The following is a 26,805-nucleotide window of genomic DNA, read 5'->3' on the forward strand; positions in this document are numbered from 1 at the left end:
GGGAGGAGGAGGTGGCGGTGAGGAGGAGGGCGGCACGGAGCCACGGCCGCGCGCCCCTGCCAGGGACCCTGCGTGCTGTGACGGCGGCCGGCGTGGAGCCAGACCCCCGGGGGGCGCGGTGCGGGCGGGCTGAGGGCCACTCGCCGCCGCCTCGGGCGCTCGCAGCACCAGGAGCCGCGCCGTCCCCGCCGCTGCTGGGACTCCCTCCCCGGGCAGAGAGGGGGAGAATGACGGAGCTCCAGTCCGCCTTGCTATTGCGGAGACAACTAGCAGGTACCTGGGCTGGGGGGGTCGGCGGGAGGGAGGCGATCTGCTGCGGGTGGAGTGGGAGAGAGTCGGGGAGGGGAGGCTGGCCGGCCGGCCGGCCTCTGAGGGGTCGGGGCCTACGCTGGGGGAAGGGGCGCCGGCTCGGGGGAGGGAGGGGGCGGGCGGCCGGCTGGCCGGTTGGCGGGGAGTGTGTGTGTGAGGGGGAAGGGGAGATTACGCCCCCACCCCCCCGCCGGTCTCCTTGCCAGCCGGGAGCTGAGGGAACTAGGCCGAGGGGGGGAGGGGGAGACTGCCTGGCGATCGCTGCCAGGGGAGCCGGGGGGGAGGGGTGCGGAGGGCCGTCATGGCGGGGAGAAGCGTTTCCTTCGCTGCCCCCGTCCCGTCAGGGAAGTAGGGGTTAGCGACGGGCCTGCTCGCCCCTACCTGGCAGTCTCCCCGATCTCTCTTTCAGCCCTGTTTCGTGGGGGGGCGGAAGGGGGGCGGGGGAGAGAAAGGAGCCGGAGCTCTCCTCCCCGCAGCATGGGGGATGTGTGCAGGGAAGGCTCCGGGGTGCGAGGGGGATCTTTGTCAGGCCCCGAAAAGAAGCGGGGGTGGGGGGAGGACTTCCACCGTGGAAACGGTACTTCAGGGCCGGAGGTGAATCGTCCCACTACGCACGCACTCCTGTGGGGACCTGAGGTGCCCCCGTCCCGGCTCCCACCCTCACCTCCCGTGCCCTACGCCGGGGAGGACGGATCTGGAGTGCGAGGCCGCCTTCCCCCTTTGTTGTCAGAAGAGCCGGGGTTTCTGCAGGCACTGACGGGGAGGGAGGGAAGAGGACCGGGCAGCACCGGACTCCTGGGCGGAAGAGGAGGGGTGGGGAGAAACGACTCGGGACGGGGGGGGAACGACCGAGCCCAGGGGAGGGTGCGCAGGGCAGCCCGCCGCGTGCTCTTGGGGGCGGGAGGGGAGGGGGGGGGGGGAACCCGTGAGGGGGGGGTGGGGGGTGGGCGAGGGGGCGGGACGGGTGCGGGAAAGGAGGAGTTGGGGGACAGGAAGGGTCGGAGGGCCGGGTTGGGCCCCGCCGCCGTGGCGGGGAGCGCGGCGTAAAGGGAGCGCGGGAGGGTGGCAGCTTGGCTCCGAGTCGCGAGTCGTCGCCGCCGCCCCCCCCCCCCCCCCCCCCCCCCCCCTCCCTTTGTCCCCGGGCGGGCGGCCGTGCGCGCTGGGCCGCCGCCGCGGGGACCTGGCCCGGCCCGGTCCGCCGGCTGTGCGCATGCGCAGGGCCGCCCGCGCGGCGGGGCGCACAATGCAGCTCCATGTGTCGCTGGCTGGCGGATTTAAAGAGAAACGAGCCCGTGGCCGGGCGCGGCGAGGTGCCTGCCGCCTGTTGTCCCTCCCCCGCTCCACATGCTCCCCCTCTGCCTTCTGGGCTTTTGCGGCCGGGGTAAAGTAATCCCCATCGAGAAAACGCGCGGCTTTACCCGGCACTTGGGGCGAATCTTGATTGCCTTTTTTGTCCCTTACGTAAAAATTGCTTCATACCCCGATAAGGAAATGTGTGCTAGTGTACCTAAACTCGGGCAAACACACCGCTGGCTGAAGTTTGCTGGGTGGCCGTACAAAGGGGGGGGGGGGTCACTGAGTGGCACAGGAATTCCCGAAGGATGATTAAGCCTGAGACTTCAGCAGCGTCTTTGAAAGCGTCAGGGTGGAAAACAACATTGTGAAGTTGTGTAACCAGGTATAGCGAGCTAGGTGATGTATTTGTTGCATCCCCAGCACTATCTTCTAGTTTCAGTTGATGAGAAGTTTGAGAGACTTCAGCAGAGTTAGTAATTAGCACAGGATTTCTTTTTTTTTTTTTACCCCTTTAAGGTGACATTCTTTAAAAATACTCCAAATCTCAGACATATGGTAGTTGGACTCTTGAACGTAAGCATGTGCCCCTTAATGCCTTAGTAACTGCTGAAATTGTTACTGACATTCAGCAAGGTGTCAGCATGTTTGGATATGCTAATAACACTGGGTATAGACTTACTACAGGAGCTCTAGACTAGGTTTGATACAAAGCTTCTCTTTCCTGTAAATGATGCCTCTAGGGAAGCAATAGTGTAGAGTAGTTGCTTGCTAACTTGATAAAAATGAGCCTTTGGTAACCTAATATAGTTCCTAGGCTGTCTGGAACTTCTCTTTTAACCAACTAATTGTGCTCAGTGAAAGAAAGTTTGACATGTAGTTGAAACCTCTCAATAATAACTATTAACTGTCAGCTTCTGTGGTGTGGATTGGGTGGTCTTGGGGGCAGGTTTTTTTCTTGTCTTGTGAGATCTTGAGACCTTCTGTAAGCACAGGCTGTGTGGATAGTGAATGGACTTGCAGACTTTAGGGTTAATTTCTGTTTACCCTTCTGCTGGCCTTTTCCTTAAGGCTTCATGTGTTACAGTAAAAACTGGTAAGCTTTTCCAGTTGCCTTTATTACTGCTGCTGATTCAACTGTGCTGACTCAAGTACTGCAACCATTTGTGTGTAATAGGCAACTTTTTTTTTGTGGGGTTTTTGTGTTTGAAGTAATGTCAGTGCCTTTGGTGTTCTTGAATATTAAAGAAACCAAAACCAACAAAAACCCCAAACCTGTATTAAAAGTGATTTTAAGTGTGAGTACTGAAGAAGAGTCTTGAACTCTTCAAAAATCCTATCTGGAGTAACTGACCTGAGAAATACATGTGAAGAAACTGTTTTCTAAATAACATCTGAACTGAGGTGACACTAGACTCTGACACTGCTCTTTCTGATGGCAGGCTACCTGAAGTCGCAATACAGAGACTGAGCTTCATGATGTCTGATCTTCCTTCCCTACTGCTGTCTTCTTCCAAGTCTCAGCTGCTCCAATGTGTCCCTTTGTTTACAGTACTTGTACTACCTCAAAACAAACAAAATCAGCATTGTGGTAATCTTTTTCACTGGTGGGGCTGACACTTTTGTGTTGTTTCAAGCTTGGTGAGTCACTGGGCTGTACCTAGTGGTTGGATTTTGAAGGACAGTGAGCAGGCAGTGGATAAGAGTTATGTGATCTAAACTGATTTAAATTGCTCTAGATCATGCATCAAGCTGGCATTATTCAGGCACAAGAGATCTGAAGCCAGAGCTGTTGGACTTGGAGAAAGGCATCCAGAAGTGGAGGGAGGCTGAAGGGGAAGTTTGAAACCTGTGTCATGGTGGAGCAATTGAAGAATATAGGAATTCTTTAATGGGCAAGGACCTGGATAGCCCTTCTCTGTACCAAAAAGGGGGGGGGGGGGGGGGGGGGGAACAATGATAGGAGAGGAAAGGAATGTGAAATACTAGTTCTTGGAACTGGTTACCTGTTTTGCCTCCCATATGTTTTTAGTTCTAAATAAAGGCATTATGGGGAAAATGGGCACCTGTGTTGCACTTCATCAGTGACTTGTTTTGATTTTTAAGGACTTTGTTAAAGTGAAGGTCAACTGGTAAACCTGTTTGGTTGTCAGTGAAACTTAAAACCAAGGGTCCTATCAAAATACAAGAGAAACTTAACATAATCCCAAGTTGTTCTAGTAAGTGTATGAAGACAGACTTCTATTTCTTCTGGAGCAAGCTGGCTTGTATTAAACTTGAGCAGGTAACTCATACCAAAGCAGGATACATACAACGTGCTTGTCAGCTTAAGAGGTATGTTCTGGATGCTGATAGTGCTCTAAGAGAAGGGTTATTCAATAACAGTCACCAAGTAGAACTTCAAATTAGATGTGGGTTTGTGTTTATTTTGGGGGGGGTCTTGTTTGTGGTTTCCCCATCCCTAATACTAAGTGCCTTAGCTAATGAAATATTGAGCTATATCACCAGGGAATTTGTGCAGTAGCTGTTTTTATATTGACATGTGCCTGCCCCTGTTTAGGCACAGGAACACTTCAGATCAAGATAGTCAGAACTTTGGATAGCTTTTATTTGGTGTGAGTCTTTATTTTGAAAGTATTTAAAGGAGCTGCTGAGTGGGATCTCTGACTGCTAAAGCCAGTTAAGAGTACTAGTCTGACTAGCTTGAGCTGAGGGGAGGCTTTCATCTCTCTGTAAAGCTAAATGGCTGTTTTTTCACAAGTCAACTTAATTGTAAACTGTAGCAGTTTCTGGAAATCTCCTAAAACTCAATAAACATATTTGTATGGATTTTTTTTTTTGAAGGAGAAAGGCTCTCTGTCATTGGAAATAATGTGAAATAGAACACATGACATCCATTTCCTCTTATGAGTAAGGTGCAAGAAAAAATAGGAGTGAAGTGCCTCTGAACTTCCAAAACCCCCTATTAAAATCAGTAGCAACTATGTAGATTGGTATAGTACCACATGAGCAGAGTTCACTCCCCAGGGGAGGATAAAACATTCTCTGTACAGCCCCAAAACTTTATACCCCTTAAAAGGAGACAGGGGATAACTGAGAGGTATAAAACTACTTCTCCAGTCTCGAACTGTCAACCCCAAGGGTTTTGCAGGCTGAGGCATAGAATACACTTCTGTTTCATCTTTCTGCCAAATCCTTGCTGACAGAGACCTGTTACAGTAGGGAGACATGTCTAGTTAATCCAGTAAAATCATGTAGGAGGGGTGCAGTTAAATTGGTAATGTACAGTGGAACCAGAAGTGCAAGTCCTGTTATAATATAAACAGATTACTGAAAACAGGGAAATAACCATGCCCTTGTTGGCTGAAATTGTATTGTGTTGTAATTATCCTTCATTTTAGGAGATAGATAGATATGATCATACTAGTGTTTTCTCAAACATGGCATTATTTCTACTTAAAGTATATACAGCTCCTATTTCAAAGTAAAAATGTCTGATTAAAATTTAACAAGTTTCTCAACTGTATTAAATACTTAATGTGGCAGTTCAACCACTTGCTTCCTTATGTGAAAAAAACTTGTAATGTTGAGCTAGGTGACTTTTGGGCAGTTACATAGAATTTACTTTTAAGATCTGAAGTAGTGAATTCTGATGCTGTTATGGAGTTAAAATCACTTTATTGATTGAAGGTGAGCTGGCATATCTCTTGAGTGGCTGGTGGTAGAAGGCAGTTTTACAGTTTGTTTACAGTTCAGTACTGGCTACTCATTGGCTTACAGTAGGTTTGTCTACGAGATAATGATTTGAGTGGCACTGATCTGAAGTATTAAGTTGGTGTTAGTCTGCTTTGTTGGCTTCCTTGGAGACATCTGTTTGTATGACCAAATGTTCTGTATGGTCCTGAAATAGTTAAGACTCAAGGTCCTGTACGTGTCAAATCTGACTTCAAATGCTGTAACCCCTCCTGCTTTGTTTTCAAAGGACTCTTTTGTAGTTCTAGATAACAATCTATTTTCATTGCTCTGATTCTTTTTGGGGTGCTTAGCCACAGCACGTGTGTAGTGTGTACCACTCACCTTAAGCCTCTTGCCACATAGGGCCTGCTATAACAGGTAAGATTATCCTGTTTCTGGTGAGGATGTACTGACAGAAGCCTCAAAGCTACCTTGCTCATGCTGACTTTGTAGATGATACTGTTGCTAGAACACATGCCTTGTGACAGAGACTAGAGGCTCAGCAGTATAAGCATTCCATCATAATGTAGTGGATGTGATTTATGGCAAACTTTACTCCCTGCATGGTAGTTTTTCAAATGTTCCTCTTGCAGAAATAAGAACTCTTGCCTCTTCAAAGAACAGAGTATTTATGAAAGCAGTTAGAAGAACGGAAGTTGAGGGATGCTATCAGCTCTGGAAAATGAAGTTTAACTAAACCCCCAGAGGGATGGGCTTGATGACTAAACCCATTCCTTGAACAGGATGAAGCAGTAACAACCTGCTTCATAAGCTTACTCCTTGATGGGGCAGCTGAAGTCACAGCCAGCTGTGACTACAAAACTTACCACAAATGATGAGTTATTTCCTTCTCTGGTCCCCCCAGACAAGTCATAGTAAGTTATACCAAATTATGTACGTACCTAGATCTGTTCTGTTAGTGGTGGAATGGGAGAAGGCTGCTGGAGATCCTATGAAATGTTTACCTACAATATTACCTATTGAGAAAATAATTAAAGTAACTCCTGCTTTATCCATAAGATCTTTATTTGGAGATGTTAAATCTCCCAACTTTAACTAAAATGTCTTGCATTTGTGATTGATAGTGATTTCAACTTCAGCATTGAAGGACTACGTAAAGAGAAACTGATCTGGGATAAAAGAGTGAAATAAAGCCAGATGTACTTAGGACTGATCCTGCCTTGGCTCTGCCCTAGCTTTGATTGTTTTTTCCTTTAACACAAGGAAGACTTGAAACAGTAAGTGTGTATTCAGCAATGGTAGGATTACTTGGTCCATTTTGTGGTTGATGTTGGTACAAATTGTATTTTCTCCCCTGCCCTGAGCTCTATTCTAAACAGTTTGAAAATAAGTGAACTTTGTAGGTAAAATCTAAATAGGCATTCTGCTGAATTTTCTTCTTCTAATGCAGCATCTGTTGTGATCTAGATGTTGTTCTTGTTTGTCACCTGGAAGGCTGGGTTTTTGAAAGTCCTTAAGCTTGTGGGGTGTTCTGAACGAGTGAGCTTCAAGTATTGGTGTAGAATAGCGTGGAAGCATAAAAAATCAAACAGCATTTTGTTTCCAGTATAAAGATTGGGGTCTGGTGGACTGAACTGAAAGGTGGCTGCTGTTCTGAAAGTGTGAACTAACTGAATACTAAATTGAATGTGGAGGCTGATGCCTGGAGAAAGAAGAGCAGGTGGCTTGGGTGAGGAAGAGGGCACATGACTCCTGAAACTCATGCTGTCTGCTTTTTGTCCCAGCACGTGAGAACAGAATCAGGGTAACGCTTCACATGCAGGCCTGTGCTGTCAGTGTTGCACCTGCTCTGTGCTTCACTTCAGTGGGGTGTGCATATCTGGCAGTAGGCTGGGCTTGGCAAGATCTTTCATTTATGGAATGCAGTAGTTCTGAGCTTTAGGCCACCCTGCAAATGTTCATACTTGCTTCTCCTTACTCTCAGTTCCAAGGCATATCAGGTGGAACAGAGATCAGATATCTAGACTTATAAGAGCACCAAGTATAGCTGTGCATGAATGTTAACAGTGCTTGTACAGGTTTAGAATAATAGTAAAGACTTTTTGATAATAATAAAGGCTTTCTGTATGTGGATTGTTAAAGGGAAATGAATTTCCATTCATAACTAGTATGTCAGGTAGGCTGGTTTTTTAGTTGGCTTGCATTTGGTGCTGATCTAACAGGTGATGCTATCAGGAGTCAGAGAAATGTCTTGGTTCTGAATAACAGTGTAGTTCAAATTAGGAGATGCAAATCTGTTATGTTATAAGCAAAAGAGAAAACAAGCTGCAAAAGTCCTTGATTTGCACCACTTAATCATATGATGAAGAAAACCTCTGAGGAACTCTTCAGATGTTAACGTCTCCCTATGGCATAGTCTTGTGATAGAGACTAGAACATGGTTCTAGGACGTCTGTAGGTACACAACACATATCCTAGAGCTCTTGTCTCTGTTTGACAGCGCTGCTTCATGACTGATGTGTATATGACTACTCAAAAGATACTTGGATGGATTTTTCTGTTGCTTTCAGCTGTTGGTAATTTACAGTCAGCTGTTAAGAAGTTAATTAACTTTTCCTGCTGTCCACGTAACACTCAGCTATATTAGTATGATTGGCACCTAGCACAACAATTTGTTCTGACAAATTCTAGCAGTTGTATGCTGTGGACATTGGAAGCTCTTCAGGCTCCTCTGTAGGTGAGAGGAATGGATAGATGTAGAGTGTGATTCATCTGACCTGTCTTTGACATCTGCTTTGGGATGAGTTAATCATGGAGCCTCATGACTACTTATCCTGCTAAGATCTCTGTTGAGCTCTGCTGAGGGTGACAGTCTCAAATACAGACAGATGCACGTACCTACCTAGCACATGCATTGGACACTGAGGACAAAATGAAGGTGGTGTTTCTGTTGCACTGAGTTTTATTAGATGAATGTGGCCCTGTGTTGAGTTGACTCTTTGTGAGCAAACCACTGGATGTTTCCTGGTGAGATACTTGCTTCCTTTCAGATGTGGACTTCAGAATGGGGTTCTTCCAGTCCTTCTGACTACCCCTGTTCTCCCCTTACTCATACTACTTCCCCCCAACAAACCTCAGATCTTACTAGAATTTAACAGATGTGTTCAACCTCCATTTTAATCTGAGTGATGTAACTGCTAGATCCTGATAGGATGTGATGCACAGTATACTTAAAGCAGCCCAGCTAAAGAGGGCTCTTCAGGAAACAGTTTACCTCAATTTCTACCAGAAATCCAGGATTGATTTTAATTTAAACATATGTTCCAAACTTAGTGCTGAGAATCTTAATTCTGGAAGAATAAGAATTTCAAAAGATTAAACAATACTATGGAATTCAGAGGTTTTCTTCAGTGTGTTCTGTATTTTCAGTGTTCTGTGGAAACTGATTTGGACAGGAAAGGAACTCGATCACCACCTTCATCTTGAGGCAAAAGACTGGTGTGCTTAGTAGTCACACTGCTCCACAGTTACTGAACTTACTGAGTTGCTGACATTTGTTTAATGGCAAACACATCTGGGGAGGGGTTAAGACACTTTCCTTCTGTGTATGGTAAGTGTGGGCTGTTGGAAAAGGTATGGTTTGAGTTTATGTAAACAGAAGGCTTCTGTGTATGACAAGTCCTACAGAAAGAAAATGTTTCAGGATAGGTCATGCCTATTCTTGTCTGTGTCTACAACTCTTGGGTAAAATGGTGCATGGAAACATCATGAGTAAACTGAGTTGCCAGGTCAGGTTGGTAGCTAGTTATCTGTGGTCTAACTGAAACTGCATGAGAGAGCTGGCTTTGAGACCTCTAAGTTGAGATAGACATTGTCAATGGTGCTTTAGACAACAGTGAGTGGCCACCTTAATGGACTTAAGGAACTATGGGGAGCTCCTCAAGAACCAAGGCAGTCCTAGACACCTGCTTCTGGTTAGTGTGTTATGAGTCAGGTTTCAACTAGGTAGCTACCCTGAACTTTCCATTGTCTATTTTTGGGTATGCCACAACTCCTGTGAACACTGATCTACAGAACACATGCAAACAAGAAACTTGACTCTTAGTTTATGTGTAGAATAACATTATACCTTACTAATAAAGGAATTCTAGTTGTATCTAGTCACACTTCTCTGGTACTTAAAATTTTAATCCACTGACCCATAGGGGCAGTTATAGGAGCTTTTCCCTCTTCACTTTGGGCTAGTGGTGTTGTCCTTTTGTTTACAGAGCTGAGCTGTGGCCTGACTAGGATATTGTTAGGTATTAAAACCAAAAATCAAACCAGAACCCTTCAACCTTGGCTGGCATCCTTACACAAACCTGCTTTGCTATGGAAAAGCGTGGGAGGCTCTACAGCTGTAGCTGAGGAGATGGCAAGATGTCTCTGGGCTCCCTGTGCTGGGGCCTCCCCACCCTCACAAAGAAGAACTTGTTCCAAATGTCTAATTTAAACCTTCCCTCTTCCAGTTTAAACCCATTACTCTTTGTCCTATCACTGCATTACCTAACAAAGAGTCCCTCTCCAACTTTCCTGTAGACCCCCTTTAGGTACTGAAAGGCTGAACTTCTTGGATGAGCTTGTGGAGCAAGACAGTACATGATGAAAGTAGATAATATGGAGAGCTCTGTGGATACATCTTTGCAAGGACGTTGCTAATTTAGAATTGGAGACTTGCAGCTGAGTATGCAGGCAGAAAGGGAAGCTTTGGGGATCATAACTGGCCTGAGATAATACAACTATATGGAAGTCACAATTTTTGGGTATGGAGTAGAGTCTAGAATGAGGATTTTCAGTCTGTACAGTTATTGGAAGCTCCTGAAGTAGTGCTGAGGCTCTCAAGAAGCAACTGATAAAGAACAAGCCTAATGCCCAGTGAATGTAAAGCTCTGATATGGCCCATACCTGCTTGTTCTGGGAACTGCACCTAAGTCAGTAAGATGCCTTCTTCAGAAGCCTTAGCCAGGACTTGAACTGTCCTGTCTGTGTGCTGGACTCTGTTCACTGACGGCACAAAACTCATCCACCCTGTACCTTGCTGAAGAAGCTGCTATTAAATAGAAGGTGAAAGCTTGTATATTTTTTGAAAACTTTGTTTTGTAGTGTAGCTTAAAATACCCTGAAGTGTTCCTATGCTATGGCTGGCTGGGGGAAACGTCAGGCTGAGCAGTTCAGATGCCGTACATAGCTGCCGCGTGCAGCCATGGGGCTGTTTCTGCTTAGTCACTCGTGTTGATGCCGTTTTGCTTTTGGATTGGTCAAAGTCTCATGGCTTATAAAGGCAGTTTTAGTGAGTGTGGGAACATCAGTAGCTTTGTGTTGACTAAACACTGAAACTGGAAGCACAGCTCCTGGCAGTGTGTTGGCTCAAGTTTAAGGCAACGGTAACTTAGTTCTGCTTTAAGAGCTAAACCACTAAAGCAGCACGGTGTTGTGTTGGCACATCATGTGGGAGACTAAGCATTGACCATTAAACTCTGTTGTGGACTTAAACAACTCTAGTGGATTATGGGCCAGTAGTCTCTCATGTCCCCAAATCAGGTATTGATTCAGGGCTGGGATTAAAGGGACTGAATGTCTAATTTATAAGCAGCCCCAGGATTCTTTCCCCAGTATGTTGCTGTTTGGCTGCTGTCCAGGTTCTTGCTGCTTGGCTGTCAGCTGCTGCTTGAGCTGCGAAGGTCTCTACCTGAAACTGCTTCTACAGTCAATGTAAGAGTTGTTATTTTTTTCCTCTTTAAGAAATTTCTGTTATATGAATCTATCAGAAACACAGAAAATGTTGGCAGAAATAAACCATAGTGTCTAATATATAATAAATTGCACTTAACTTAGGCATGGACATGACAGATGTGTTAATATACTCATTTACATTTAAAACCATACAGAATATCTTTAGCTATACAAGAAATCTCAAAGGAAAACGAAGTGTTGAAAAAATAACATGGAGGGATTTGGTTCTTCATGGACATCTGACTTATTTGCATGTCTAGGACTTGTAGACTAGCTCTTCAATGGGACTTTGTAAAGGACCTGTACCAAGGGCTTATTCCCTCTCTCTGGCTTGGGGAAGGATTTGTATCCTTTGCTTTATGAAGCATACTTGCCATCCATGTGTCTGTCTAGGAAAACTCCTGTTCAGACTACAAGTAGTTAACTACTGTAGTTGGTAAGAAATGACAGATGCAGGGAACAGGTGTCTCATTTTCTTGAGTGCAGTGTGGGTGTCACCAGAGGCTCTGGTTGGTGGGCAGAAGTCCCTCTGCCCAGCAGCTGATTGCTGTGAGCATAGAGTGTGTGTGCTCCTTTCTTGCCATATAGCATTGCTGTTTATTTGGGATATTGGTGCATGGATTTCACTACTGTGTGAGTTTCAGCTTGTGAAGAAATAGGTAGTACTGTTAGTTAACTTTTCTGACATGCAGCACTAGCAGGGAATAAACCCAAACCTTAGGCATCAGTGTTTTCAAGTTTTAATGAGTAGCAGCTCCTGGCTATTGTGGTGAACAGCCAAGGATGATGTGGAGGGTTTTTTCTGTCCTAGCTCAAAACTTGTCTGAGATCTCCTTTTTTCTCTACCAGTCAGCTCTTAGTTGATGTTGAGTTTAGTCCAAATGATCTGGATGGAAAGCTCATTTTAACCTACCTCTAGTGGAGGAAGTGCCTGAGTTTATATTCATTGTTTGATCTCAGATGATTTTTGCAATCAGCAGCTGTTTGATCTACTGTCACCATGGAAGGAAAATGGAAACGTTTTACAAGCAGAGACCTCCTTTGAAAGTAGTAACATCATAATTTGCTGAAGTAACTTCATAGTTTGATTTATAGGCAAATTCCACTGAGCAGATTTCTATAACTCTTGGTAACTGAAGGTGGCCCTCATCTTCATATAGCTTACAGATTTTCTGTGTTACAAGAGTGGGATCCAGCAATCTTACTCCTCCTCACATCTTTTGCAATAGAGTGCTGCAAGGTCTTAGCTATGAATCAGAGTGCAAGAGCTGGCTTGGACTGGGAGCAAGTACATGGAAAAATGTTTCAAAGGACTTAAGGATTAAAAAAAGTTATTTGGAGGCTGAGACAGATGTAAAGAGAAACAGAAATAGCATGACTCATGAAACAGAGAAGAAAACATGTATGATGGGTTGAAAGTAGTGTGACATATTTAGATGGAGAAGCATGCTGAATTTGCTGGAGTCTTCTGCAGGCTTGTTTAGTCTTATCAGTGAGAAGTGATAACAATAAGGAAGATAAATGTGAGCAGCTTGAGTTATAGCAGTTTAGGTAGAACTTGGTATAAACTGTTTCCTCCCTATGGAAATACAGAAATGAGAACTTGTGTTCTGGAGGCTTAAATTCAGGCTTGAATGTCTTAGGGTGAAATATTAAGATCTAATACTTGTGCTCTTTCTATTTCCTTCTATAGATGTTATGCTGGATAGTCTATTTTACAATACTAATATAATAACCATGGCTTCAGTGTCCTGAACAGAGGTGGCTCTTTTGCATAGACTTATTTTCTTAATAAAATCCTGCATGGAAAAGCAGGTATATTTAACTACTAACGTGGTGGAACTTTAGTAGCTGATGCTTGAGTAGTATCTGTAGTGGGGAGGTAGTAAAGGACTGGTGAATCTTTGTTTCTTTTGAGATGCTCTTTGCCCTTTTCACCTAAAACCAAATAGAAGTACCTATGTAGCTGTTGCCACAAAGTTTCCTAGATGCCAGAGTGTGGAAACCTGCCTGCTTAGTGGATGTGTGGCTGTGCTGTAGTTCTTGCTTTGCATCTTGGTTAAACAGCCTGTGATACTACCTCTTGTTTCAGGCATTATCTTGAGAAAACGTGATTTGGTTCAGTACCGAAGTCTTTGTCCGTGGAGAGTGAGTGGCTGGTCTCATCTATTGACTGAACCCCTACTGAGTAACTTCTAAGGAAATCCCTTATGTTTTTTGGGGTTTTAGCATTGAGTCATCTAAGCAGATAAATTTGGCTCTGAATTACTACCAAACACAGTTGGTATTCCTCCTCTCTGCCCCTTCAGTCCTTCATATGAGATTAATGTTTTCTTTTCCCTGTGTGGATTTAGTCTGTTCTGTATAGGGCTTGAATTCATGATTCTTCTATTTTTTTTAACCATGCTTTAAAGAGTTAAAAACTAAACTGTTAAAACTGACTGCAAGCTTATGGGCAAATCAGGTGCCTTAATGGTAGCCTTTTCTCCATAAAGGTATGAGCTTCTCACTTGAAGTTCTGCATGTACCTGAGGGCGTTATAAGGACAGCTGTTGGGTTTACAGAGAGTAAATATGTAGATAGACTGTAATGTGAAGTGTATTAATAATAATTAATAATGAGGGCGGTATAATGTCTGGCAGGAACTAAAATAATTTGGAAATAACTGACCAGTTGAAGGAATAATTTTCTTCACTTACTCTGTCTTAAATATCCAAGATCCCTCAGTGCTTTTTATGTACTGTTGGAAATGCTGGATCCAGAATCTTAATATGGCACTTAAATTAGCTTTTGACCTGAAGCTATTGCTTAAGGGATGTTCTTCCCTAAACCCTGAGTTGAATTTCAGGCAGAACTCATTTGAGGTCTTTATTTCTGACTCTTAGCTTTTTCCTGGAGCAGGCTGAAAACAAACTGAGTGGTGTCTACATCTAGGCTGGACTGCTGCACAGCTATTTCCAGATAAGCCTTCTATCTGGCAGGAACTTCATGAAGTAGCCTGTAAGCATATATCCTGTATTGCTTATAACTAGTGGATAAAACTGTAAAACAAAAGGAAAAATAGACCCAAGCCTAAACAGCATGATAGCTGGTCTTCTAGGCTTTCTTTCAGAAAGTAGTAAATCATTATCTCTGGAATGCACTGGGCACAGGTCTCAAATGCTTTCAGATTTAAAAAGAAAATCATTTAAGGATGTTAGTTTCAAATAAAAACAAGTGTGACGATGTTCCTCTGTTAACATTTTCTAGAGCTAAAGATAGACTAGTTTATTCTGTTTCCTCAAGGCATTTACAAAGCAGCATGGCTTTTTGTTGGAGAAGGTCTGTTTTCTGACTTGTACACACACATGTTGGTATCTAGATTAGGAGACCATGTCCCACAGGTCTGAGTTGTTTTGATGCTTTTCTCATGATGTACTTAAATAGTTTGAGAGTCATACTACAGGTCTCCACTCTGGCAGTGTTCTGTTGGGTGTGATAGGGAGCTGAGGGTATTCACCCAGGCCATAAGTCCATTAGTAGGTGCCAAATCACTGAAAGTCATGGGGTTTTTCTTGGTCACTTGTAGAGGCATGAGCAAAACCAGCAAATGCATATTGGACACCTAAAGTCATTCTTAAATTCTTTTTCCTACACAGAGCTCAACAAAAATCCAGTGGAAGGCTTTTCAGCGGGCTTAATAGATGACAATGATCTTTATCGATGGGAAGTCCTTATTATTGGTCCTCCAGATACACTCTAGTAAGTACTGATGCTTATACAGAAACTTAAGTAAACTTGGATTTACTAGTTTTAGTTTGGTCTAAGTGAGTATAAGTTAACTTAAATCTTTGTACTGAGTAAGTTAGGTAATAATGTTCTGTTGCTAGTGAAATACCTGTAAATAGTTGAACTTGCTATGTAGTTGTAAACTGCTTTGTTCCCCTGGGAACGCTGATCCCAGTTGTGTAGAAATGAGAAGGAACAGGCTATAGAGGCAGCTTTTCTTCCTTACTTAGATGCATAAGGCAGATATAATCATTATTTGTTGTTACTGTTGTGAGGCTCTAGCCAGCTGGTAGTACAGTATCAAACCATTACAACTTCATGCTAGGTGTTGTAGGAAAATGCAAGAGGTATGTAGTTAGAGAAACTGCAGCAGACCACAGAATGAGACTGAAGTCCTGTCAGTTTGAGATGAGAGAACTTCCTAGTGTGACCTAGAGTACTTCAGTGTTGATCACATTTGAATAATTGGCAGACCTTCACAGTGGGCTTTAAAAAGCTTGTATCTTTATCCTGTGGACTGGGTTCTTTAACTGACATTTGAAGACAAAGCTCTGGAGTTCATAATGTCAGTTATTTTCTTGGACTGAAGTTCACTGTGTTTTTTGTACTGCTTTATACCTGAAGCACTCTGGTACATGTGGTGTGGCTGTTTCTGGGGGTGGTTTGATTTGTTGTGGTGGTGTGTGGGTCTTAGATTTTTTTTCAAAGGGCTCTGGCTAATTGAGAGAAGGATTTATCTCTCTCTCTCATAGAGCTTATATATGATCATCCATTGTAGCTCCTGGGGAAAGGCTCTATGCCCAGAAGAGGTCAGTTTAAAGTGTAGCTCTTGAAGGTGAACTCTGTTCTACTTCACTGAGCTGTTCCAGTGGTAAATTACTGATACAAAAAGCCTAGTGACATTTAGTTGAGGTCAGTTTTAGTTCCAACATGAAGTTGTATACCTCTGTCTGCAGACTTCTGAATAAGTACTTAAGCACAGTAATCAAATTGTGTTGCTTCTCCTTAAGCTCACTACACTGTACTTATCAGTCTTGCATGAGATGAATTCTCCAACTTCTGTTGACCTCTTTTGAGAAGTCTTGTTATATTCTCATGGCCGTTTAATAAATACTGTCAATCAAGAAATACTGCTGCTACTTCAGCCTCTTAGTAGATCATAAAAATTGCAATAGCATGTTTTCCCCACTTTGATAAGGTGCTTAGCTGCTTTTGAGGCTTTTTAGATGAGAAGCTCTGCTCTTCCAGTCCCTAGTTACTGCTTTTCAAGGTAGTGGTATGCTGAACCCTTCCTCCCTGGTCCATTTTTGTGACGACAGTAGAACTATTAGTTTAACTTAACCAGCTGGTTCAGAATTTTCATAGTCAAGTCTCATTCATGGTCCCACTTTATTCCAAGTTTACCTAGAGACTGGATTTAGTGTTTGACTACTGATGCAGACCTCTTTATCAGAAATATAGCTAGAAATGGCACAGATCCCTCAACTTCAGCTGTACTTCATTAACTGTTTTCTAATGTATCCAATTGAAGACCTATATATATAGTTGAAGGGCAACTGTCATGCAGTCTAGTAGTTTTAGGAACTGCTTCTTTAAGGGGGGGAAAGAAACTTTTTCAGTTTGAAAGAAAGAACTTGAATGGTTTGGGGCTCTCAACAAATGGAATCTTAATTCTCCTCTGTCTCAACTAGTAGGGATGTTAAAACAGCCAGTGTTTATGGAACTCTGTCTCTTCCCAGGATCGAGAATTTTTTTGAAACTTCCTTCCTCTTCTAAAGCTTGTGGAAAACGAATGCTGTGGGTTCAAATCCCTCAGCTACTTTATTTTAAGAGCCAAGTTGGTTAGAGCTGGTGCTCTTTGGATTTGGGTGGTTTTTGAGACACTTGCTAGAATTGCATTTCTTTGGTTACTGGTGGTAAAACTTATTATTTTCTCTGTAGCTTGGGGGCTTTGGATACTGGTTCCTCCTCCTGGTCAAATACAAGGGGGAAAAACTGCACTGCTTTGTCCTTTCTACACCACTACTTACATCTGTGTAGCTGCTGTTTGTCATACTACACGTCTCAGGGCACCTGTGGAGGTCCTGTTCCAGTCTCTGTATTATCCACCTTGGCAATTTCAGATTGTTACAAACTTCAATTACAAGAAATGACAGTAACAGTGTGAATGTTTTAAGTACTTTAATTAAATATTCTGTCTCTAAGGCTTTCCATTTGATATAGGCATTAGCATTTCTCAAAAGAAATTATTCCCAGGTATTGGAACCTAGGTATTTCATTTAAAAAAACCCCAAAACTAGAACACCAAAACCCATCAAGCTATTACCTTAGTTACATATGGGCCTGTAACTCCACATAAAGACTGGATATCTCTCATTTATCGTTGTTTTCTAGTTTAGTGTGGAACTGTAATGCAGAAGACCTTACTGTCATGCCTAAATCCCTTTTGCTGAAAAGGTAGTATTGGAAGTCTCTTTATAAAGCAATGCTACAAGCACAATTGTAAAGCTTTCTGTAACTGTTCACTGGGGCTCACTGCTATAGACTGATACCAAGAAGTTAGGACTGAGATTTCTAAAGGAGGTAAATAAACAGGTGTCTGTTGGGCTGCACTGGAGAAGGGTAATAACTGGCAGTATCTCCTTTTGCTGTTAAGTGCACTGGGAGGAAAAAAGTAAATTGTATTTCCAGATGGTGAATTCTTTAGCAGTTTTTTTTACTATTTTTGTGTGTATTGGGGTTTTTTTACCCTCTGGAACATCACCCTAATTCTAAAAAAGATACAGTGTTGGGGAACTGGCATATCTTGTTAAAGGATCTCCTCAATGTAGAAACTCTTGCATTGCGTATGAAAATTGCGGTACTGATAATCCCTAACACCATGTTAAGCTGTGTGAGGGGTGAACTTAGAGCTTTTGACGCATCAGTAAGTTCTGATCTTCAGCTTAAGTATACAAGAAACTCTACTAAGATATTTTTGATTCCCCAGTGAAGGTGGTGTTTTCAAGGCTCATCTTACTTTCCCAAAAGACTATCCACTGAGGCCGCCAAAAATGAAATTCATCACAGAAATCTGGCACCCAAACGGTAAGAGATGTCACAGCTTCGATTCATTCTGCAATCTAAAACACACTGGAGACAAATGGATGCACTTCTGCTTACGTTAGAAATATGAAGCTATGTGTTTATTTTGTCATCTTCATAAAGAAATAATAATGTCAAAGTTTTTAATAGTGCTGCTCTGAAAGACTGCTCCTGGAATATTTTAAGAAGCTACTTTGAGTAACTTCTGGAATTCTTGGGAACTGCTCAGGGATATTCCTTTTTTCTGAAGTGCAAAATCCTGGTCTGAGGAGAAACTTGACTTCTGTAGCTGCCTTCTGTTATACCTCCTAATATTTCATCTTAGTGTTACTAACTTGTCAGTTCAATATAGAAGTCCCATGGTGGTTGTCCTCTGGTGAAGCATCTTTTAGTCCGTCCAAGGAAGACTCCTCCTAAAATTTCATTTACTTATGGACTGCTGGACATAGATGGGAGGTAAATAAAAGAGAAGGTTTTTACTCTGAAGGAATAATCACTTTATGAACTGAAGAACACTTTTTAAAGCTGGGAGGAGACCAGCACAGTGCTTCACTCTTAAGGGACAGAAGGGAACATACTGATGCTGTGTGAGTTTCATCTCTGGAAATGTCAGAGTACTTGTCAAACAGTTTGTAATTCCAGAAGCAGGAATATCCAGCTTTTTTTCCAGATGCTGCTGCTCTGGAAAAAAAGTAAAAATCACTCTAGTTTCCTGAACTTGACAGCAAAAGCTGTAGTGGAAGCCTCTCTAAACAGGCTTGAAAGTTGCAGCATGATATTAGAATTAACTTCTCCCCGTGCACCTTATCTGCCTGAAGTCCAGGCATAATAAGACTTCCACCAAGCCCTTTTTACTTCAGATTGAGTACTGTAATAGTTAATTACTTTCCCTGTTTATAAAAAGTCTTCAGTAACTTGTTTTAAGACTAGCTGGAGTGAAGATGAGCAGTTCCACAACTATCCCAAAGAAATGCCAGCGTGTTGTTCATTACTGAAATATGCCTTGTTCTGTTTTGTAGTTGACAAGAACGGTGATGTCTGCATTTCAATCCTTCATGAGCCTGGAGAAGACAAATATGGCTATGAAAAACCTGAGGAACGCTGGCTTCCCATTCACACAGTGGAAACTATCATGATTAGTGTTATTTCTATGCTGGCAGATCCCAATGGTGATTCTCCTGCTAATGTCGATGCAGCGGTAAGATTTTCCTTGGTCTGCTGATTTGTCTTCAGCGTAGAAACCTTAAACCTGCAGTGGAGTTTTGCTTCTAGTTGGACAAACAGTGCAGTAGCTCGTGGAAAAAACCTTTTATATCACAGGCTAAGGCTACCTTTTTGTTGGGAAAAGCAGTCATATTGTGAAACATAATTACTAGTTAAGCCTTGGGAAATTTCTTGGACTGCAAAGGGAAGATGCCGACAGATTTCATTGGCAGTGGTTTAAGTTCTCTTATGCAAGAACACACTTATTTATAGTAAATAACTTCTGCACAGAGGTACTTAATGGATAAACTTCAGCTCCTTTAGCCTTAAAATTTAAAGGAAGCTGGCTGTAAAATCCTCTGTGGCTATATAAGTGTAACAGTTAAACTAGAATTGAGTTGAGCTGCAGAAGGTAATGTAGTTTGGAACTTTTTTTTTGTTCCTGGTATGTTGTTAGTGTAACACACCAAAGTGTTTGTTCAGGAAAACATAGAAGCTGTTAAGTATTGACTTGAGTGGAAGGAGAAAATGTGGTGGGGTCCTTTGGACTAAATCTATTGTGACTTTGGGCATCCACCTCTTTACAGCACTCTTCCTTGGTCCATGGGTAAAACCAGTAGGTCTGTGCTTTGGGAGTGTACTTGGAAGCTCCCTGGGCATCTGTCCTCCAGCTCCAAGGGAGACTTCTTCCAGACCAGAAGACTAAGGAGTGGGGAAGAGTGGCCTGGTGAATTTGCAGTAAGGGTACTGTCTTAAGTGAGATGTGTTCTGTGTGGGTGTATAAACACAAATATCATCTCCTATTTATAGCAGAACAGCAATTAGACTAACAACTATTTGTGGTGGGGAGAGAAAAAGCTCTCAGTTTTGAGGGGAGTAGAGGAATGGACTTGAGGTCCTGTTCATTTGACATATGCCAACATACTTGCTGTCACTTGTGGTTCAGCAGTGACAAATAATACATGCTATCTCTCACAAAAGAGAGGTTCTAGGTCTTTTAACTGGAGTAGTGAGGATGGTAATCAGAAGGCGCAGAGTTTTCTAGAAGCATGTTAACCTGCTCTGTCAAGTTAGCTGTAACTTCCTGAAATGGGTGGGAGTTGAGTTCCCTGAAGCCTTTCATCTACTGTGCTGTTAGTATTTCCAAAGGTGGTTGAGTTCTGCTGACAAATGATCATGGGAGTAGTCTTAAGTGGACCAGACTTAATGGGAAGAAAATAAAGACCAAGCCCAAGAAGTTGTAGTGAAGAATTCCCTCATTTAATGTTCTCTTGAGTGTGGGTATTCCTCTTCTTGTGCCCTGTTACGGGTGGAAACAAATACCCAGAGCACATGTTTCCTGCTGGCAAACCTGAGCACACCAGGTGGAACAAGTTACAAATGAAATGCTAAAAGTACAATTAGAACTGCTTAGTTTAGACACATGTATGTTGAATGCAGCCAGTCTAACACTGGAGAGGGTTTGTACTTTTAGCTATGCTTGCCACCTTCCTGGCATCTCTCAAGCTTTTTGATCTTTCTGTAGCATGCCCCACTCTGCCAGCCACTTCAGGAGCAAATTGGGGTTTTTGCCACACAGGGAGATATTAGATAGAAGACCATGAATTTGTTTACCTGAATCTTAGAGTAGATGTTGACAATGTCTCAAGGAAACAGCTGCTTTCTTATTTTTTTGGTGCAGCTTGAAAGAGTAAAACCTTAACTCCAACTGTGAAGTCAGTACTGAGGCATCACTGATGGAACCTTTGGGTGCTGGGAACTATTTTTCTGACTGGTATTAGAACATCTAAGTAACTCAAAACTCAATGTGCTGCTTGAGCAGCCTAGCATCTCCTGCTGGATTGTAGATTGCTTGCTTTTTGTATTAACAAGAAGATGCTCATCAGGGTAATAAAGTATCAGAAGCTTGTGCTTTATTGTGAACTGCTGTCAAGACAGCTTATTGATTTTTATAAAGTACAAGTTTACTGCAGCAACAGTATTTGGCAACTATTAAAAGATACTTTGACTCCTTTCATTAATTTCTAGTTTTAAGTGAGTCTGAAGTGTTAGAGGCAGGTGACAGCTTTATAGGAGCAGGGGGTCTACCTGATTCATGGAAAAAGAAACCATCCTTGTTGGAGTGGGAGAAAAACTAGGGGCAGGAGCCTGAATAGATTTCACGAAGCAAATAGAACAGTTCACAATGAGAGATTGCAGTCAAACTCGAAACTGTTTGCTCTTCAATTCTGAACACTTGTTTCATACAACTACAAATATAAAAGGCAGAAGCAAAAACTAAGACTCTGAAGCTACAAGAGCACAAATTCAATGTTTTCTTTGGCCTTAAGCTATCTTATGTACCAACTGGAGGAACCAAATTCCTGTGATAGAAATTATGGAAAAAAGAACAGTTATTATATTAGTAGCCTTGTTTATGCTTTCACTGGTAAGATAAGACAGACAGGGCTTTTCAACATGCTGGGTGGCTGCATGAGCTTGTAGGGTGGTGAATGTTAAGATATCCTGGTTATGGTAACTTCCTATCTAAAATGTGCCATAACCTTCATTACAAGTAGGGGATGAAAAGGTATTTCATGATGGGTTGCAGCCTTCCAGTCCCTGAAGGGAGCAGAGAAACAGGAGCTCTGTGGAGAAGGACCTGGGGGTCCTGGTAGATGACAGGGTGGCCATGAGCCAGCAGTGTGCCCTGGGGGCTGAGAGAGACAATGGGATCCTGGGGGCATCAAGAGGAGTGTGGCCAGCAGGTCACAGGAGGGGATCCTCCCCCTCTGCTCTGCCCTGGTCAGGCCCCACCTGTAGTGTTGTGTCCAGTGCTGGGCTCCCTGGGATAAAAAAAGACAGGGATGTCCTGGAGAGAGTCCAGAGGAGGCTCCGGAGATGATGAAGGGCCTGGAGCATCTCCCCTCTGAGGAAATGCTGAGTGAGCTGGGGCTGTTCAGCCTGGAGAGAAGAAGACTAAGGGGGGACCTTCTTAATGTTGATAAATAGCTGAAGGGTGGGATGCAGGGGGAAATGGGCAGCCCCTTTTCAGTGCTCTGTGGGGACAGGACAAGGGGCAATGGCTGCAAGTTAGAGCACAGGAAGAACTTTTCCCCAGTGAGGGTGCCAGAGCCCTGGGACAGGCTGCCCAGGGGGTTGTGGAGTCTCCATCTCTGGAGATATTCCAGCCCCGTCTGGACGCCGCCCTGTGCAATATGAGCTGGGGAGCTGCTTTGGCAGGTGGGTTGGACCCCATGAGCTCTCCAGGTCCCTTCTAACCCCTGGGATTCTGTGTTTAGGGAGCAGTCAGAGACCAGAAAGACAGAGAGGGTTGGAAGATAGTCCCAGCTCAGTGCTGTGGGAAAACGTCCTCCCTACCCACTTTGGTTCCCCAGGCCTCCCTAAGCAATAGGTTTGAGGTGCTGGGAGTTTGAGGAGGCCAAGAGTGAGGAAGTCAACTCTGTGCCTTAAGACTGCCTCCACCAGGAAAGATTCTATGAAATAATGGTAGCCATCAGGTTATTATTGGGCAATGCCTAAAGTCCAAGGGGAAAAGGCTGTGCGTCCTCACTGTCTTGTGAGCAGCTTGCATGGAAACAAAAGCAAGCTCTCAAAAGTCCTGAACATCTTAGATTTTCATTGACTAGCTCAATGTTTGTAAGCAAATCGAGGTGTTGACTAGATGGCTGATTTCTGAAAACATAAGCACCTGAAAGCTGTCTGTTCCATTACAGAAAGAATGGAGAGAAGACAGAAATGGAGAATTTAAAAGAAAAGTTGCCCGCTGTGTAAGAAAAAGCCAAGAAACTGCTTTTGAGTGACACTTATTCAGCAACTAGTAGCTTCACTTTTTTCAGGGTAAGTATCCTTCTAAAGACAAGACGGTTACCCACTTACCAGAGTTGACTATTTCCTGCCTGAGTGTTGCTGAACTAATTTTTCCCCCTCAAAAGCCAGAAAAGCCCAAACCTTTCTCAGCCACAGCCTCAGTGGAGCCCTTTGCCTGTATGTGATGCTAAAGACTAAAAGAATTTTCAAGTGAGGTAACAACTACTCCTGCCGAGTTTGGGGAGCATCTCTAGCATTCTTGTGTTTATGCTGTTCAGAAGTTTAAATTCTCTTCATCAGTATTCATCCTGCTTTATTAATAGTGATTAGAGGGTACTGGAGCCAGAGAAGTGAGTAATCATTTTTTCATCTTCATTATTGTGAAGAATACTTGCTTGAATCTTTAAAAGCATCCAGTCCTGCTATCTCATGATATTATGTGTGTGTATATATAATTGGAGTTTATCTTGCAGCTGTGGGTGGCATGTTGCATACAGCAAGACTACAGTGAGGTTGTTAGGAACCACTGGGAAAGGATCACCTCAGATACTTAGGAGAATTCTAATAGTCTACTAGCATATCAGAAAGGTTCAAGAGATTGCTCATCAATGATACCAGGAAAGGCCATGCTCTCTTCAGCAGCCCAAACCTCTCTAACTTGGGAAGGCCTAAGAATAGCTTCAGAAAGAGCTATATTCTGCTTGGAAACTGAACTGTAGTATATCTGAGAGCCTGTACAAGGTTTGACCGGAGAGGAGTGTGGCTGTGTATGAGGAGTGGGTTCTGTGGCCCACCCAGATTTATTGCTGCAAGGTTCAACTCCCATCAAATCAGGCCTGGGGGTCGAGCGGAGATCCGTTACGGCACAGTTGGGATGCAGGAGAAGAGCAGAAGTCTGAGAACAAGATAAGAAACTGCAAGAATGTTAACAGCTGCCTTAAAAAGGAGCAACGTAGCTGTGTAGTCTTAACCAATTACTAGCAATAGTGAGACACATGTAAGGCAGGTGAACAGAGCATCTAGCAATGTAATGTAACTCAGGTACTGATACAGAAACCTAGATAAGCTCTGTGTGTGTTCAGTGAAGGAGCTCAGCATTGATCACATTGATCTGAGTTGAGTCTGCAAAACTTTGGCTCCAGCAGAGAAGCTGATGTGATATTCACATTTTGTGCCACCCTGTTAAAAATGAGCTTTTGACTCAATACTTACTCTAATTTGAACATTCTGCCCTAATTTTAAGGGGACTTCCTTTTTTTTAAACAAACTCTTGCAGAAAACTGTATTAAAATGTGGCCCTCAAATGCCTGTCCTTTGGTCACTTGGTGTATGCCAAGGAAAAAACTTCCTCAGCTAACTATGAATTTCCTGCTCTTGCTTTTCAAAGTAAAGGACAGCTTTGTGGTGAAGCAGCCCTTTCTTAATGGTTGGGTTGGCAAATAAACTCCTCTGACCCCTTTGGCTGGAGAAGCCCCAAACTATATGGAGTAGTTAGCTTCAGTGCACAAAACCTGGGGGGGTGGGTGGGAAGTGTGGTGCTGGATGTAGTTTAAGAGTTGCACTCTCTGAACAGCTTACTCAATGCTAGTTAGTTTTTCTTCACCAGGGTTGTACAGGAGGTACTTGGTTCCTTTCTTAACACTTCTGTAAGGATGTTGGGGGTGGTGGAAGGCTCCATCTGCCACACCAGCACTGCAGCATCTCTTCTCTGCAGAAACACTTTGACTGAATGGAACTTACTCCAGTATAAAGGATGAAACTGCTTGATGCTGATCAAAAGACCAAACAAAGGAACTGAATGTCTTACAGTCTGGTTATAAACAGTTGGACAAGAATTGTCAATGCAGCTGACAGTTTTTTCTTTCTTAGAGAAAGGGAGTAACTGAGTAACACTCCAGAGTATCCTTAAGTAACCCTGGCTCTGTTGCCATGTAAAACTTGGCCATAGTGAAACAATGCTCATGACAAATAATGAAGTAATTGGCTGTGCTGCTTTTTTGGAAGGCAAAAGTCTTTTTTTTTTTTAAGTCCCAATGACTCCTCTTTAAGTGATGAGTGGTGAATGGCATGAGAAGGGGCTGTATAGCTGGTTTCAAACAAGCACAGCCTGAGGTGGTAGCTGTGGTGGGGTTACCTACTGAAGCACTGCCCTTTTGGTACTGCACTTGGCTGTGGAAGCAGCATCCTTCACAGTTAGTGATGCACAGAGGTCTCAGTGGTAAACCTAGAGGTGTTTAGTCCTATGTGAATAATAACTTGATGAGTGGTTGGACTTGCTCTTAAAGGTCTCTTCCAACCTTGTGATATCTGGAAGTCTGATAGCTGAGCTTGGATAACCAGTATGCTGATCTAACTCCAGTCTTATATTTTTGCATCTTCTGTTCAGGTGTATGTGAAGTTATTGAACAAGTAATGATTATCTAAAGCTTAAAACACTATTGAGCGTCTTTAATTGAGGGTGATGAGGTGTGTTATTTTTAATAACTGTGATTTCTTTGTAGGTCTCCAATTGAGAAAAATGGCACTGTTTTTTTTCCTGCACTCTACCCAACTATTGCTGGACTTCTGTTGTTACAAGTTGGCAAACACTGGCTGGAACTGGGCTGCAATAAAACATGCCAGTTATCAATGCTGACAAGAGCCTAACAAGTGCCAACACAAGATGATTACGCATTTTGAAATCTAATGAACTGCTTTAACCTTCAGGAAGAATTGTAAAGATGTGTACATAGCACAACATGATCCGGATAATATATATACTGTTCATGTACATCCACAAATACACATTGTACCAAATAATTCTGTCTGTAGTTAGGAATGGAATTGTGTAAATTCTAAAGATTTTAGCAGGTTTTTCTCTTCCCTATTCATTGTTTCCTATCAGTTAAAAAAAACCCAAACACACAAAACCCCCCAAAACCAAACCAACAGCTTGTGAAGCATGTCAAATTAAAAAATTAGGATAAAGTTGTTTGGTTTTTTTTTTCCCACCACCCCCTCTTTTTTCCTTAGACCCACTGAGGCTTAATTGAAATCTCTTGCTTATTAAAGTTTAGTATCTCTTTTTTGGAAACATGCTTTCTTTTATTCTCCCCTAACTTAAAATTTTCCTAACTGAAACCTGGAAGGATTTATTAAATTTGTGTCGTCTTCTGTGATGACCTTTGTAGTCACAAAGGTGCTGCCCCCCTTCCATTCCCCTTTTTTAACCCAATTACACCTGCTTCTTGAATTGGGTATAGCAATAAAACTGGCCATGGAGCACCCTTGAGCAGCCTGCTGGATTTTTAACTTCCAATGGACTGGAGTGCTTTTATTTGGAAGATCAGTTGACTAAGTCCAAGATAGGAATGAGCTGCTTTTAGGGTAATTTGATTATAATTTCTTTTGCCTTTTTCATTGCCTGTTTGTGGGGTGGGGGTGTGTGTGGGAGGCTTTGTTTTTTCTCAAGGTTGAGTTCAAGCATGCACATCTGTAGGCTTTCAAATAGCTAACTTCTGGGTTTGATATGAAAAAATAGCTTCCTTCCTTTTCCCTTTTCTCTCTTCTGTGGCCCTTCATCTTCTTTGCCTTCTACTTCAGAGTTTCCTCACCTGATGTACAAAGAGAATTGCGATGTATATTTTCATGTAATTTGATTTTTTTGGAATTCTGTCACCTTCTGTAGTGAGTTCTTCCAAAATATAATTTTTTCCAATAATAATGTGTCAAACTGGCTGTCTTGAGTATCTGAATAGGAAGGGGAACTGCAGCTGGAGCACAGCTTACGCTGAACATCTTCAACATACATCAGCAACCACTCATTGAATTTGACGTACTGTATTTAATCTTAAAACAATTAAAAAGCAAACAAAACCCCTGCCTTTTTTT

General features: G+C 43.0%; 1 protein-coding gene across 1 annotated transcript; it reads left to right on the forward strand.

Annotated features, from left to right (window-relative positions):
- On the forward strand, positions 1-26,206 carry UBE2G1 (ubiquitin conjugating enzyme E2 G1). Its single transcript, XM_084273194.1, has 6 exons — positions 1-273; positions 14,709-14,811; positions 17,828-17,925; positions 18,942-19,120; positions 22,842-22,965; positions 25,437-26,206. The coding sequence occupies exons 1-5, from the start codon at positions 228-230 to the stop codon at positions 22,926-22,928; spliced, it is 513 nt and encodes a 170-aa protein (XP_084129320.1). The 5' UTR covers positions 1-227; the 3' UTR covers positions 22,929-22,965; positions 25,437-26,206.
- The last annotated feature ends 599 nt before the right edge of the window (positions 26,207-26,805 follow it).

Source organism: Gallinula chloropus, assembly GCF_964237585.1.
Source record: "Gallinula chloropus genome assembly, chromosome: 19".
Taxonomy (NCBI): domain Eukaryota; kingdom Metazoa; phylum Chordata; class Aves; order Gruiformes; family Rallidae; genus Gallinula; species Gallinula chloropus.